This window comes from Gasterosteus aculeatus, chromosome Y, assembly GCF_964276395.1.
Source record: "Gasterosteus aculeatus chromosome Y, fGasAcu3.hap1.1, whole genome shotgun sequence".
Taxonomy (NCBI): Eukaryota; Metazoa; Chordata; class Actinopteri; order Perciformes; family Gasterosteidae; genus Gasterosteus; species Gasterosteus aculeatus.
The window spans coordinates 19,820,843-19,833,913 of NC_135709.1; the positions used below are offsets into that span (position 1 = coordinate 19,820,843).

Genomic DNA, 13,071 nt, shown 5'->3' on the forward strand with positions numbered 1-13,071 from the left:
AGTTGATTCAAGACAGCACCTCTGGTGCGTTGTGGATCATTTGTTAGTCAGTGTGCTGCATTTGTATATAGAGTGTTGCATTACTTTTTGTATCACTCTTTTCATTATCAGTATTCTCCTGCTAAGTACTTTTATAAATATCAGATGTGATTTGTAATAAATCAGTAATGTTTCCACATGAAGCCGCTGTAGAGAAAATAGTTCAATGTAACCAAGGTTACTTGGATTTTCATTGGTTGGTTCGTCCCAGGCAGCTATTAGACAGAGTGGGTGTTAATCTCTGTGTGCAGGAAAGTTCTTTCCTCTCCAAAACCTGAGCCACCTCCTCCTCCTCCTCTACCCCTGAATGTGGCCTTTGTAGGGGGCTTCCCAGCATTCCAAGGGGAATTCTTGCAGGTGAAGGTATCTGTCCCACGTTTAAAAGACTGCTTCTACATCAAGGGAGCCCAGTGATGAACTTACTTTACTTTACTTGCTGCAACTTCAAGTGTGTGATTGCAAGAGCAGAAAGGGTGGGAGGGAAGGATCCCGTTGTTTCTATCCAGGTGAGCGACCGAGCGCATGCTCATAAGATCAACACGCTCACCTGCGCCAGTAGCCTCACACACACCGTGAGGTGCATTGTACATAACAACTCAAGCATTGGCTCATGAGTAAATATTTGACTTTTTCAAACTACCTTTTCATGCCGTCTTTGAAGAATAGCTCCATGTCGGCCGAGAGACTGAACATGTAGACTCTTTTTAGTGCTGTTATCTGATGTGGATTAGATGGAGCACGGTACATAAACTGAATAAGTGACAGACAGGCTTCTCAGGCAGGTCCCTGTACAAGGTAAGTGTATGTTTCTGTGTGTGGACATGGGCTTGTGTATACATTAATGAATGTATTCGCCAAAACCTCTCAACTCCACGCTGCTCGTCACACGAGCTGTACTCGTAATGTAATGTTGAATGCGTGCTGTTGCAGATACCTGGCCACGCCACTGGCTAATGTTTGGGGGATCAGGGACAATGTACGTCTGACAGCAGAGCCAAACCCCCTCCTAGAAAACTACTTCCGCTGTCGAGCACGCGCCCCATCGCAGGTATGTGAAAGTTTCACTGATAAAAACACGTGGTTGCTTTGTTGTTCACATGCAATGATCCTAATCAACTGTCATTTGGTGCATTACATTTTGATTGCATGATTTTGTGTAGTGTTAAAAGAGATAAACGTCCTCAGAGAGCGTATCAGCTGTGTGGTTTCCCTCGTGTCTCAGGTGGATGTGAGGTCTCTGTGTAAGAAGACCAGCTGGTCGGAAAGGAGAGTCCAAGTGTGGTTTAAGAGAAGGAGGAACCAGGAGCGCCCATGGCTTCGGAAGAGGTTCTGCGAGGCGAGGTGTGTGTTTGACTGTGCACTGACGTGAGAACAAGTGTCTCTGTGTAAATATGTAACATTGTTGTTGTTGTCTGTCAACAGCTGGAGATGTGTATTTTATACTTTTGCATTTGTCTATGGGGTCCTAGCTCTCTATGATGTAAGTAGCTTTGGCTCAATCTGAGGTTTTAGCACTATCTCTCTTGTGTCAGTAATTGCTTTTTCATTGCACAAATTGTTTGCTTTGCTACTTTGGGGAGAATCTGTCTATTTGTTTTGTCTATGTATTTGGGTGCATTACTCTGATTTCACTGTTATGTGCAGTGTGTGAACCTCACATGTCTCTTTGGGCTTCAGGGTTATCTTACACGCAGACAAACATACATGAGCTTGTTGGCTAACATTAACCCTTCTCAAGGCAAACCCCCCGCCGCCCACACACATGTATTTCCCTCTGTTTTTGTTGGCTGCAGAAACCGTGGCTTTATAACCTGAGGGAGGTTTGGGCCGGCTTTCCCTAGACAGGTAAGGGATTTTGCTCTTGCTTTCAGGCTGCTGTTCACAATATTACAGTATGCAAACATCTGAGAAAACTAAAGAACTCTGGGATTCCATGAACACATTAATCCAATCAGCACAACCATGCCCTCATTAATCTGAAGAAATGAAGCCTCTAGAGTGTATACTTTGGCTGCAAGGACAGAAGTTCCATATTTTTTTAACCAGATTTCTGCGCTGCTTCACCCTCTAGCCCGCGAGCTCTCCACTCTAGCAGACGCAATACACACTCATGTAAAAGTCAGAAACGGAGCGAAGAACTAGTGAAACATAATCAGTGATTATGAAAAAAGTACAAAAGATATCAACAAGCAGTTTTTTTCATAAAATAGTTGAGACCTGTGTCAGCATTTGGAAGTTCAAATGGTGTCTGTAGCTGAAAGATTGGCGGAGCTGAAATATCTGAAAGTTGAAGAAGTTTAAGGAGGATTTGAAAACAAACTCAAACTTAAAATTTGAACGGTTTAAATAGCTGAAAATGTGAAGGAGTTGAAAGGGGGCGCGGAAGAAATAGAAGAAGAAGCTGAAGAATACAGATTCGAAGAACAATACTTGGAATGCATAATGCATTCCAACAACTAGAAAAGGCATTTCCTGCTGAAAATGTGTTGGAATGCAAAAAACTGAAAGCTGAAATTAACTTTTTAAAATAGCTGAAAATACTGAAAGTTGAAGGGAATTTGAATATATTTGCTGAAATAAAAGATATTAGAAAAGCTGAAATGAATTTGAAATTGCTGAAAATACAGAAATGGGAGAAGCTGAAAGGAATTTCAATAGATTTGCTGAAAAAGCAGAAATGAAAACAGCTGAAATAAATGTGAAATATTGCAAAAAAGAATACAGAAATTAATATTAAAACATTGCTGTTAATAGAGGCATAAGAAAAGCAGAAATTATTTTAAAGAACTGCTGAAAATACAGGAAGTGGGGAAGCTGAATTTCTAAAAAAGATTTTCTAAAAACAGAAGTTGCAGGAGCTTAAATTTTTTTTAAATTGTTTTTAGTAATATTAGTAGGGCTTTTATTTTGAAATTATTGGATTGGGTGGGGTGGGGGGATGTAGATAGAGGGAGGGAGGGTGAGGAAGGGAGGTGTGGTAAAGAAGAGATAGAGGGAGAGAGAGAGGAGGAGAAATAGACATACTGACTGACTGAGTGATTAACAGTGAGAAGAGGTCAGGGTGGAGGGGGGAGGGGGGCGAGTGTCTTTATCATATTGGTCTGTTGACAGAAAGCATAGCTGCGTCATGTGACTCCACTAATCAGGTCATATAAGCAGCTGTGAGCCACAGACAGATCCTGCAGCATGTGAGTGCTCGTAACCACGACAACGGCGCACCTGTGCTCATTAACGAGCTGCTGCAAAGGGCAGAGACATGGCAGCAAGTTACACAGAATCCACACCTCAAACAAATGACATTCAGCGCAAAACTATAACAGCTATCTAAAAAATACGGCGTTTTTACGAGACCCAAGACTCTACCGAACGCGTGGATGTGTGTTTTATGTCTGTCTGGTAATAAATACGGCTCCTCTTGCCGTTGACAAAACGTGTACCTTCTGGATTTTTTGAGAAATATGTCAGCAGATTTGTATTGGAGCCTATGGGGCTTTTGGCAGAGGTTGTGTCACTCTAACACTCCTTAAGCAAAAACTAAAGAACTCTGGGATTCTATGAACACATTAATCCAATCAGCACAACCATTCCCTCATTAATCTGAAGAAATGAAGCCTCTAGAGCAGGGGTCTCAAACTCAAATCAGCTGCGGGCCAGATGCAGCCCACTTCAACCGAACGCGGGTCAGACTAGCGTCCGAACGGCATGGTCGACGGGGGGTGGGGTACGCCAAAGTCGGTACCCCACCCCCGCGGCGGTCTGCCACACCGGAGTTTGAGACCCCTGTAATAAAGAGTGGAAGCTTTATTAAAACACTGATGTGTTATACTATGATAATAAATGCTTGTATAAACACAACTCACCTGTATCCTCTGCTGAAGCTGCTCAGCGGAGGGGGGGGGGGGTGTCCTCCTGCCCCACGGCCCTCTCCTCCCCCTCAGGTTCCTGGTTCAGGGGTTGGTAGTAATATCCTCCATCGTTCTCCTCTTCCTCTCCATCCAGCTCCATCTCGGACCCCACCTCCCCCTCCTCCTCCTCCTCCTCCCCCCCACTCCACGCAGGCAGCATAGCTCCATCGGCTGGGCGCTCGCTCCCCCCCAGCTCATCCTCAGAGTTTGGTAAGACTCGCTCCGGTCCCATCGCTGAGCTCAACACTTCCATCCACAGACACACTGAGAGACAGACAGTTTGTCAACAACAATAACACAACTTAACACTCACTTTCAAAAGCAGTCATTGAACCCCACCCTGGGGGATCGGTCCGAATGAGACTACAACACTAGTCCTCCTTTAACTCAGCGGGGGAGACCTAAGGTCATGTGACCGTGGAATTCCTTTATAGCCAAACGTGAAGTTACGTGAATCGAAGCTGCGTAGTAATGGACGGAGACGCTCGTCGGTGACGTCAGATGCTTCATGTGTTGTTAGTGTGAGTCGTAAAGGAAAACTTTATTAAACGAGCGATGCTGACGGTTAGTCACATGATCACCTGCGCGAAAGAGGGCAGGAAACTGAATTTCACCCTCCTGCTCTCTGCACCTCGGCCGACACACACGACCTGCCCCCCATGTCAGTCACATGCATGCCACGTTCACTGGACAAGCACACAGTAGGAAACCAGAACATCATAACGTGTCCCACACAGCAGCTGACAGTGGGGTTACAGTATAAAACTTGCGGGCCGCACTAACATTACACTTTCATATTAAGGATGGGGCCACAAAATATCGTCCCGAGGGCCGCAATTGGCCCGCGGGCCGCGAGTTTGAGACCCCTGCTCTAGAGTGTATACTTTGGCTGTAAGGACAGAAGTTCCATATTTTTTTAACCAGATTCCTGCGCTGCCTCACCCTCTAGCCCTCGAGGTCCCCACTCTAGCAGACGCAATACACACTCATGTAAAAGTCAGAAACGGAGCGAAGAACTAGTGAAACATAATCAGTGATTATGAAAAAAGTACAATAGATATCAACCAGCAGTTTTTTTGTGACTTGTGTCAACATTTGAAAGTTTAAATGGTGTCTGTATCTGAAAGATTTGCGACACTGAAAAATCTGAAAGTTGAAGAAGTTCAAGAGGATTTGAAAACAAACTCCATTTGAAAACCATGTTAAAATATGAATGATTATTGATTTATATAAATTCAAGCTTAAGAGGTAGAAAGCTGAAAAGTCATAGCCCTCAAGCCAGAAAGGAGCTGAACATTTTAATATTTGAAGGATTTTAATAGCTGAAAGTGTGAAGGAGTTGAAAGGTGCCACGGAAGAAATAGAAAAATAAGTTGATTAAAGATTCGAAGAACAATACTTGGAATGCTTAATGCATTCCAACTAATAACACCACAAATACTTCCACAATGGTGATGATGGGGATGGCAATGATAATCTTGTTTGATGTTTCGTGCCCAGGTGAATCTCACTAGTTGTATTCAGGCCTGCGTGGCCACCGCATTCATCATTACCAGGTACGCGCACATACACACTTAAAACCTAACAAAGCCCAATCAACACACGTTGCAAAAAATGTATGTCATTGTGGAAGGTAGTCCACTTTGACCCCCAGGAGAGGCTTGAATATGAGAGACAACCTGTTCCAGTAAGTATACAATACATCCTCATGGTTAACTATTACACCTGTAGCAACATCAGTATTTTGTGTTCTGTAAAACTGTGGTATAAAAAACGCTCCTTAATTTCTTCCCCTTGCAATCGCCATGCAATCATGATCATTTTTCTACAGGCAAATGTGACTGTGCTGATCAAACACTACAAGACAAACCAGGCTCTCGCTGTTCTGGGAGATCATGTCCTTTGGTATTTACATTTTTCATTTTAAATGTAACCTAAATCACATGATGGAAAGGCTTTCAATTTGCTGTCCGATGTCAATTTGGAGGTCCTAGTATAAATTATATATAAATATGTGAGATGGCTGAGCAATACAACTGTATCGTTGATGTAAGTGCCTAATGAAGACACAAATATACCTTGTTATAAGTCAGCTAATTGTGGGATCAGCGGCAAACAATGAGGAGCCCCCACCTGCAAACCCTGATGTCTAAATCAGGGTAACACAGTAACACAGTTCACACTCATGCAGTAACGGGTACAAATACGGCAGATGGATACTACATCGCTGATAAAACTTTAACCATTTTAAAATAAAGCTTGATTTCGTTTTATTTGGGTCTTTTTTTCCCACCCATACACATTCTTCCAGGATGAACAAGGTTGAGGTTATAAGATACACATTAGCCGGCCAGACTGCTGGCTTTGTTGAAACAACCATTTGATATGTATCTTAAAAACAACCCTTGTACTGTTTTGGTGGCGCAGTTGCTGAATCAAATAAAAGCATTTTGTAACACACAGCAGATGAAGAGGCCTTGGCTTTGGTACTAACTTATTATACTGCTTAAAAAACATGCTCTGACCTTTTAAAAAGGTGGGTTTCTCGTTTTGTTCAAGTAGTAAAGTCACCAAGTCCTTGGGTTGTATTTTCAGCCTCACAGACAGCCTCATAATGAAATGTATCTTTTCAACTTCTTAACCTGCTTACCTTCATATTGTCTTGTTGAAGCCTTCTCACTTATCTGCAGCTGTCTCCATCATCTACACATATTTAGGGGGTCTGTACTCAGTGGCGTATAAAGACATCATCCAGCTTTCCTTCATCTTTGTCAGCCTGGTGAGAAACACCAGAAGCACTTTAGTTACGAGCTTCGGATGCCTTGCGCCATTGTGCTGCCTCGCTTTTCTCACTGTAATTCTCTCTGGATGCTCTCTGCAGCCTCCTCATCTCGGCCTCCGGTCACCTGCTGCTGGGACCGTTTTTATTATGGGAATCCCCTCAGTCCTCAATGGACTATGTGCTACTGTCCTCGGCATCCACGTTTACACAAAACATATACAAGACGACTTTGAGGAAGCAGGTAGGAGTTTGTGTGTGTTTGTGTTGAGCATAATGGGAAGTATAAGCATTTTTATTGCCCTGCTGATGAGGAAAATAACGGTTTCGTTAATATAAAACTTTAGGCTTAGCTTACGTTGGCTGAAATATACGCAAACCTCTTTTTATGCACATTCCTGCCAACCAGTCTGCACATTTGTTACATGTACTGTATATTACACATGTTTAATACTGAATCATGTGCTTTATATGCACCAAACTGGCCAGCAGTGTGTGAAGAGAGAATCAGGGAGGCATTGATGCGTGCTGGGCTTCTTTTTCCTAACCGAAGAAGATGAAGGCCGCATATGAAGACCTCAATATTCTCATGTTAATTTCAGAACTCAGTGTTTTTCACATCTTCCCAATCCTCTTTAAATTGACTTGTTTCAATTTTTCTCACTGGTTGCATGAACATTTTTGTAGTTTCTTCCGTCTTATCCACTTAAACTGTTTCAGTAAATGAAGCTCAACCTAAGAGGTGTGATTTAATTGTTGTACTTTGTAAGGAATGTTTTGTGATTGAAGTCTTCATAAAAAAAAAAATCGTACCTTTTTGTGTCTTCAATGTGTAATCGTGTGTGTGAGAGGGTAGAAAACAGGACATCAATGTACATATGATAGAGTGCCTCAACGTTTACTGCAAATGTAGGGGTTTATAGATGTTTATTATTTATAACATTGAATTACTATCCCTAAACGTATTTGTTGCCATTATGGCAGTTTTGACTTGATGTCCTGGTCTAATTTGACATTCGTTCCAAGCTTCTGTGCTGCCTTTGTAACAGCAGAGGGCAGCGCCTAAACATTTAAAGGACAAGAGATTGTTCTGACCAAAATAAATACTCACATCTTGAGTTTCAATAAAAATGTATCAATTAAAAAAGACACTTTGTTAATTTTTACTTAGATATGGTGGCACATGCGGCATGTATGTCCCTTTTTTTGTTTCTTATACTGCAACCACTCACTTTACTTGAAGGAGAAGACAGGCTTTCAGGTTTATGATTTTCTAAAAATAAATGTACTACTTAACCCTGAACTCAAGTCTGTTTTTCCACGCCATACATTCCGGATGAAGTGGAAGTATTTTCGCTTTCATCACACTTTACTTTGGTCTATGCATAAATGATTAGGCTTCAAAATTGTTCCATTTAAATAACTAGAAAATGCATTTCCTGCTGAAAATGTGTTGAATGCAAAAAGCTGAAAGCTGAAATGAACTTGAGAACTTTATATGTATATGTATTTTAATACATTTGCTGAAATTACAGATATTAGAAAAGCTGAAATATACAGAAATGGGAGAAGCTGAAAGGAATTTCAATAGATTTGCTGAAAAAGCAGAAATGAAAACAGCTGAAATGAATGTGAAATATTGCAAATAAATACAGAAATCAATATTAAAACATTGCTGTTAATACAGGCATAATAAAAGCTGAAATTATTTGAAAGAACTGCTGAAAATACAGAAATGGGAGAAGCTGAATTTCAATAGATTTTCTAAAAAATACAGAAGTTGCAGGAGCTTAAATTAATTTAAAAAAATACAGAAATGACAAAAGCTGGGATGAATAAAAAGAGGTTTAAAATTGTTGGTAGTAATATTAGTAGTAGTAGTAGTTAGTAATTGTGGTATTAGTAGTACTAGCAGTAGAAGTAGTAATAGTAGGTTAAGTATCAATAGCAGTAGAAACAGCTGGAATACTAATATTTTTAGTCATAGTATTTGTAGTAACATTAGTAGTAATTGTAGTATTAATACCAGTAGAAATACTGGATGATTATGAACCTGTATGGTGGGTGGGTGTACAATAGACCACAGTTTAACAAACAACATAAACCATATATTCATCCACTGTCTCATTCAATGTCAATGTCAATCTTTCCCAAAACACAAGCCCCCCCTCTCCAAGCTCTCACAAACAAACATTTTTAAAGGAGCAGAGCTGAGAGCTGGATTGGCTGGAGGAACAGCTGGCCACGCCTGCATCGTCAGCAGCAACTCACCACACCTGTGAAGAACAGACTGGAAACAAAGACATCAGGGAGGAGAAAACACTAATAGAGCAGCCGGACGTAACTGTAGTACTAGCAGTAGAAGTCGTTTTAGTATCAATAGCAGTAGAACCAGCTGGAATACTGATACTAGTAGCCATAGTAGTATTTGTAATAACATTAGTAGTAGTTGTAGTATTAATAGCAGTAGAAATACTAGTAGTATGGTAGTAGAAGTATCAGTTGTAGTACTAGAAGTACGAGTAATATTCGTAGTGGGAGACAGAATTTTTGTTATTCAAACTAAGACGTTTTTAATTAATAGGCCTCATCACAAACATTACAGTAAAAATTCCCTCTATGGGGCTTTTATTTTGAAATTATTGGATTGGGTGGGGTGGGGGGGTGTAGATAGATGGAGGGTGAGAGGGTGAGGAAGGGAGGGGTGGTGAGGAAGAGATAGAGGGAGAGAGAGAGAGGAAGAGAAATAGACAGACAGACTGACTGACTGAGTGATTAACAGTGAGAAGAGGTCAGGGTGGAGGGGGGAGGGGGGGCGAGTGTCTTTATCATATTGGTCTGTTGACAGAAAGCATAGCTGCGTCATGTGACTCCACTAATCAGGTCATAGGAGCAGCTGTGAGTCACAGACAGAGATACTGCAGCGTGTGTGTGAGTAACCACGGCAACGACGCACCTGTGCTCATTAACGTGCTGCTGCAAAGGGCAGAGACAGGACAGCGAGTTACACAGAATCCACACCTCAAACAAATGACATTCAGCGCAAAACTATAACAGCTATCTAAAAAATACGGCGTTTTTACGAGACCCAAGACTCTACCGAATGCATGGATGTGCTTTTTATGTCTGTCCGGTAATAAACACGGCTCCTATGGCCGTTGACAAAACGTGTACCTTCTTGATTTTTTGAGAAATATGTCGGCAGATTTGTATTGGAGCCTATGGGGCTTTTGGCAGAGGTTGTGTCACTCTAACACTCCTTAAGCCAAAACTAAAGAACTCTGGGATTCCATGAACGCATTAATCCAATCAGCACAAACATGCCCTCATTAATCTGAAGAAATGAAGCCTCTAGAGTGTATACTTTGGCTGTAAGGACAGAAGTTCCATCTTTTTTTAACCAGATTCCTGCGCTGCTTCACACTCTAGCCCTCGAGGTCCCCACTCTAGCAGACGCAATACACACTCATGTAAAAGTCAGAAACGGAGCGAAGAACTAGGGAAACATAATCAGTGATTATGAAAAAAGTACAATAGATATCAACCAGCGGTTTTTTTCATAAAATAGTTGAAACATGTGTCATCATTTGAAAGTTTAAATGGTGTCTGTAGCTGAAAGATTGGCGAAGCTGAAGAATCTGAAAGTTGAAGAAGTTGAAGAGGATTTGAAAAACGATCTCCATTTGAAAACCATGTTAAAATATGAATGATTATTGATTTATATAAATTCAAGCTTAAGAGGTAGAAAGCTGAAAAGTCATAGCCCTCAAGCCAGAAAGGAGCTGAACATTTTAATATTTGAAGGATTTTAATAGCTGAAAGTGTGAAGGAGTTGAAAGGTGCGGCGGAAGAAATAAGTTGTTGGAATAAAGATTTGAAGAACAATAGTTGGAATGCTTAATACATTCCAACAAATATATAACATGACGCAGCTAATGCCATTTTTCTGGTAATAAGGTAAACAAGAGAAATACGAGAAACAAACATATCTCAACATATATTTATTGTTTTTAAATGTATTGATATTTAAACATATAAAGAAGATCCTGATCCGGGATCTACCTATTCACCAAGTGATTTCATTTCATAGAATATTTACTCTGATTATGTCATAATCCAAATACCTCTTCAATTCCCCATTTTAAGTATTGAAAGTATTGTCGCTTAAGCGGCACGTGAATCCACATAATATATAGTCCGGTCTCCTAAAAACGAGGGATCCATGTCGGGCTTTACTGGTGACCTTGCCCGATGGTACAGCTCCAATGCGCGAAATGTATTTCATGGTACTGAAAGCTTAAAGGAAGTATGTTCACCCCCACAGTACAAAACAACCACACGATCAGCAGCAACCTAAAGGAATACTTCTTTTAAATCCGTGACTGATACTCTGGTGACTTCACAGTTGTTGGATGTCCGGAGGAAACGTATGTGGAGAGCAAATATAAGTTGAAATTAAAACTTCAATCATTTACCTCTCTCGGACTCAAAGCTATTCAGTCAACAACCCTGGAATACATTATTTTCACACCCCACGTCACCTTACAAATAGGTCTAATAAAACTGTGCATTACAGTTACCCGCTGTTTATCCTGCGTCATTCATAATATCATATCATCCTGCAATGGACTCGTCTATAAACGCGGCGGGCTACTTTAAGGATCATTTGCTGCAAACAGTGAAATGTGCACGCATGACTTGTAATGATGTCACAGAATTCATAACAAGGCGGTCGTTCTAATTGAAATAGCCGACGTACGGGCAGCCGCGGTGGCTGCCCGGGGACACCCAGCGGCATTAGGAGTATTAGTACCCGGCGTCTCCTTTAGGGGATGTAATGGGATTTCGGAGGGGGGGGTCTCAAATCCAGTCCGGGTGTTCCGACCTGCTCCCTGGTCACTTGATCCGTAGCACTGTGCGTTTCTGTGGAGAGAGAGAGAGAGAGAGAGAGAGAGAGAGAGAGAGAGAGAGAGAGAGAGAGAGAGAGAGAGAGAGAGAGAGAGAGAGAGAGAGAGAGAGAGATGGAGAGAGAGAGAGAGAGAGAGAGAGAGAGAGAGAGAGAGAGAGAGAGAGAGAGAGAGATGGAGAGAGAGAGAGAGAGAGAGAGAGAGAGAGAGAGAGAGAGAGAGAGAGAGAGAGAGAGAGAGAGAGAGAGAGAGAAGCCGACTCTTGTTTACAGCAGAGATCCCACGGAGGATCGCGGACCCGCAACGCTGCGTTAACTCAGGGCGAACCGCAGAACTCCAGCCTCTGGATCCACACGCGCAACGGGACCCTCTGTTTGCGGTCTTCTTCTTTTAAAAAAATCTTTTAACAAACCCCCCCCACGAGGATTACAGAGAAAACCCGCATAAAGGGCAACTCCTTGTGGACACGTTTCTCCCTCTCCAAACCCCAGCCGAGGTCGCGTGTGACGCCGAGGAGCCGGAGACACGTCTGGTGTTTTCCTACTCCGACCCGAGGAGAGCAAATTGGTGTTTTGGGGTTTTCATTCATTTTCCACCTCGCGGCCACCACCCTGTGGATCTGGACGTGTTTTCGGCCCCGGTCCTTCCCTCATACACAACAACCGCAGGGGGGTTGGTGTTAGAAACACTGGCGTTAATTTATTATGGTGGAAAAGGCTGCCACGGATAACATTTAGTGGGATATCTGTTGTACCGTCAGTGTCGGGCCTGATTGCATTGTAAGCGCACTGCTGTTTACAAGAGATGGAGACTGAAGATGGGGATTACCATCATTTATCCAGTAAAATCACTGGCTCGTGTGCCATACTAGCCGACGTCAAAGTATCCCGTGATTGGCAAAAATAACAAAACTGTTTTAGGCTTTTTTTATTCTTCAGAGGAATATCTTGTTCCTGCGATTTTGTAAACATTTATTCATATTTTTCAGAGTAAACCCTGGAAGCCACGCATTTGCGGGCTATCTTGGGCTACAGACATTTTTTTCCCTCCATATTCTTTGCAGGGCTGGTGTGTACAATTATTTAATTTCAATTCCATCCCTGCTTTTTATTTTCAAACGGAGAATGATGTTGAAGAACATGAGCTGTGACACACGGATGCGCAGCGCGACCTTGTTTTGGGGGCTGCTCTCCTTCTCTACTATCTGCATCTGGTCCACACATGGAGAGAGTGAGTATTTTTCACTATAATATTTTGTTAAAGTTTATTGTTACGCATGGGTTGACATGTGCTTTTTTGGAGGGGGGAAGGGGTGGTCTTGGTTCAACCTCTTATTGCAGTCGTTTGCTGACTGGTGGAATGAATAATGAGTATTTATTAAAAACAAACTAGGGGAACCGCATTTTTTTTACCACTAGGTCCTAGATACTCAATGTGACAA

General features: G+C 42.0%; 1 protein-coding gene and 1 long non-coding RNA gene across 3 annotated transcripts in view; both read left to right on the forward strand.

The window, feature by feature from the left end:
• Positions 1 to 1,255: 1,255 nt before the first annotated feature.
• LOC120812762 (uncharacterized) lies at positions 1,256 to 1,884 on the forward strand. Its single transcript, XR_013454784.1, has 3 exons — positions 1,256 to 1,380; positions 1,462 to 1,519; positions 1,833 to 1,884. It is a non-coding gene; the product is annotated as an uncharacterized LOC120812762 (long non-coding RNA).
• Positions 1,885 to 11,650: 9,766 nt separating this feature from the next.
• LOC120812613 (insulin-like growth factor 1 receptor) overlaps positions 11,651 to 13,071 on the forward strand; it is a 75,512-nt gene continuing 74,091 nt past the window's right edge. For both annotated transcript variants that reach the window (XM_040168745.2, XM_078097745.1), the window contains exon 1: positions 11,651 to 12,860. In XM_040168745.2, coding sequence (XP_040024679.2) covers positions 12,755 to 12,860 — 106 coding nt within the window. In that variant the 5' untranslated portion in view covers positions 11,651 to 12,754. The remainder of the gene's footprint in view (positions 12,861 to 13,071) is intronic.